The following is a 2,274-nucleotide window of genomic DNA, read 5'->3' as shown; positions in this document are numbered from 1 at the left end:
ACAGGGATCACAACAGAGGGTCCCGGACGGAGCTGGAGAAAAATATAGAACACAGTTCTAACTCACAAAAAAAGAGCAGACTTATTGGCCTGACAAAGACTGAAGAAACCTCGAGAGCATGGCCCCTGGACACCCTTTTAGCTCAGTAATGAAGTCACTCCTGAGGTTCACCCTTCAGCCAAAGATTAGACAGCCCCATAAAACAAAACGAGACTAATGGGACACAACAGTCCAGGGACAAGAACTAGAAGGTAGGAGGGGACAGGAAAGCTGGTAATAGGGAACCCAAGGTTGAAAAGGTAGAGTGTGGATATGTCGTGGGGTTGTTAACCATCGTCATAAAACAATATGTGTACTCACTGTTTAATGAGAAACTATTTGTTCTGTAAACCTTCATCTAAAGTACAATAAAAAAAAAATTTTAAAAAAAAAAGAATTGATGATGATGTTCTCTCACCCATAAAAGCCACACCCCACGTGATTGCCTACGTATTAGTTAAGAAGCCCACCAAGGATAGTCACAGGTCTCTCAACCTCATAAATAGGGCTCAGTGTGTGATCTCTAAAATTACTTTCAATATAAAATGAATGACAAAATGCATCTTACTTAAATTTGATAAGAATTTAATATATAATGCTATGTATTATTTGTTAAAGCTAAACTTTTCTATTTTCATCTACTTTCAATAATTTGTAGTTACATATAATTTTGATTATAAATCTTAAAATTAAGGTTATCTCAAATGAATTTCTTCTAGATAAAACCAGATAACACTTTTAAAATACTTTACTTGTTTTATTATATATGTAAACACACACATGCGCGCGCACACACACATACAGTATAGTTAGGTCAAAACAGCTTAACTTTCTAAAGACAGGACTTCTGATTAGAAACAGTCAAATGGAGGTGAAATGTAGAACAAAACCAAGTATACAATTCATATAACTTTCCACTTCAGCATGAAATGGAAAATTACACTTGGCTTTATCCCATTTTTCCAATTTTTATGTAGGTATTAAAAATATCAGTGTCCTAAATCACATCTGCACTTCTTGTTGGGTTAAAGTTTGATATTACATTTCTATTTAACTCAGCTACATCTTTATTAAATTAATTAAATCATTCAATGATGTAAAAAAAAAAAAAATTCCTTTACAGACAGATTTAGCTTCTTTGATGAACAAAAGAGTATTACATTTTAAAAGCAGATAGTAATTTCTGCAAAAATCAAATTGAAAGAAGCAGCTTGAAACGAAAAGAGTATTTTGGGTAGGAATGGAAAGGGTTTTCTTGCCAGTCACTGGCTTGCTTTGATTTACAAAATCAATATGACTGATGATCTTTTCTCTGGGAAAGGCTCTTGTAAAAAACTTGTTAAAAAATATGAAATTGTTCTAAATTTCTAACGTCACTTAAGTGGGATTGTGAAATTCATAGGATAGATATTAAAACATTGGTAGGAAAAAATTTGTAGCATTTAAAAAAATAGACAACTGAGTGATGAATGAACTATTTTGGTAGAGGAAAAAAAGGTGTAGCGTGTTGGGTTTTAATGGCAGAAAAGAAAGGGTATTTCACTCGCTCTAGCGTACCTGCCATGAACAGTAGTAGATTTGATAACATCCCCAGGTAGAACCACCGAGAGTTCAATGTCTTTATCTATCATGTTTTCTTTCTGTTCCATGATGAAAGCCGAGGATTCTACAGAGTCATCAACTGAAGAGACATCAACGGATCTGGTCTCAGCTGGAGGAGGCGGTGCCTTGGCTTTTGGTTTTCTCCTAAAATAAACACAAAACAGAAAAATCAAATATATTTTTTCTAAAGTAACCTTATAATATTATCTAATACTGTAAAACAAAAAATGTAATAGGTATATGTTTTTCACCATCTTGAAAAGAATGCACCAAAATGTTAACTGTTAGTTTACTAGGGATAGTGGAATTAAAGGAATTTTTCCCCCTTTTTCCAAACAGCCATTTTCTTTTTCAAGAATATGCCTTAAATTAATTGGAAGTAGAAAGAAACATTCTAACATAATGAGATTTGATATTTGCCTCCATTCAGTTCAATAGTGTGTGTTCAGTACAGCAAAACAAAACAAAACCAAAAACTCAACCTGTTCATCAAGTCGATTCCTACTTGTATCAACCCTGCAGGACAGAGAAGAACTGCCCCCATAGGGTTTTCAAGGCTGTAAAACTTTATGGAAGCAGATTGCCACATCTATCTCTCATGGAGCGGCTGGTGGGTTTGAAGAGCTGACATTC

General features: G+C 34.3%; 1 protein-coding gene across 3 annotated transcripts in view; it reads right to left on the bottom strand.

The window, feature by feature from the left end:
• Positions 1 to 1,904, bottom strand: part of COBLL1 (cordon-bleu WH2 repeat protein like 1) — a 75,397-nt gene extending 73,493 nt beyond the window's left edge. For all 3 annotated transcript variants that reach the window (XM_023730610.1, XM_023730613.1, XM_023730611.1), the window contains exon 1: positions 1,597 to 1,904. In XM_023730610.1, the coding sequence (XP_023586378.1) occupies positions 1,597 to 1,688 (92 nt within the window). In that variant the 5' untranslated portion in view covers positions 1,689 to 1,904. The remainder of the gene's footprint in view (positions 1 to 1,596) is intronic.
• Positions 1,905 to 2,274: the final 370 nt, after the last annotated feature.

This window comes from Trichechus manatus, unplaced genomic scaffold (assembly GCF_000243295.1).
Source record: "Trichechus manatus latirostris isolate Lorelei unplaced genomic scaffold, TriManLat1.0 scaffold00037, whole genome shotgun sequence".
In the NCBI taxonomy this organism is placed as follows: Eukaryota; Metazoa; Chordata; class Mammalia; order Sirenia; family Trichechidae; genus Trichechus; species Trichechus manatus.
The sequence above is the reverse complement of the archived record's forward strand: the minus strand, read 5'-3'. Positions and strand labels throughout refer to the sequence as shown.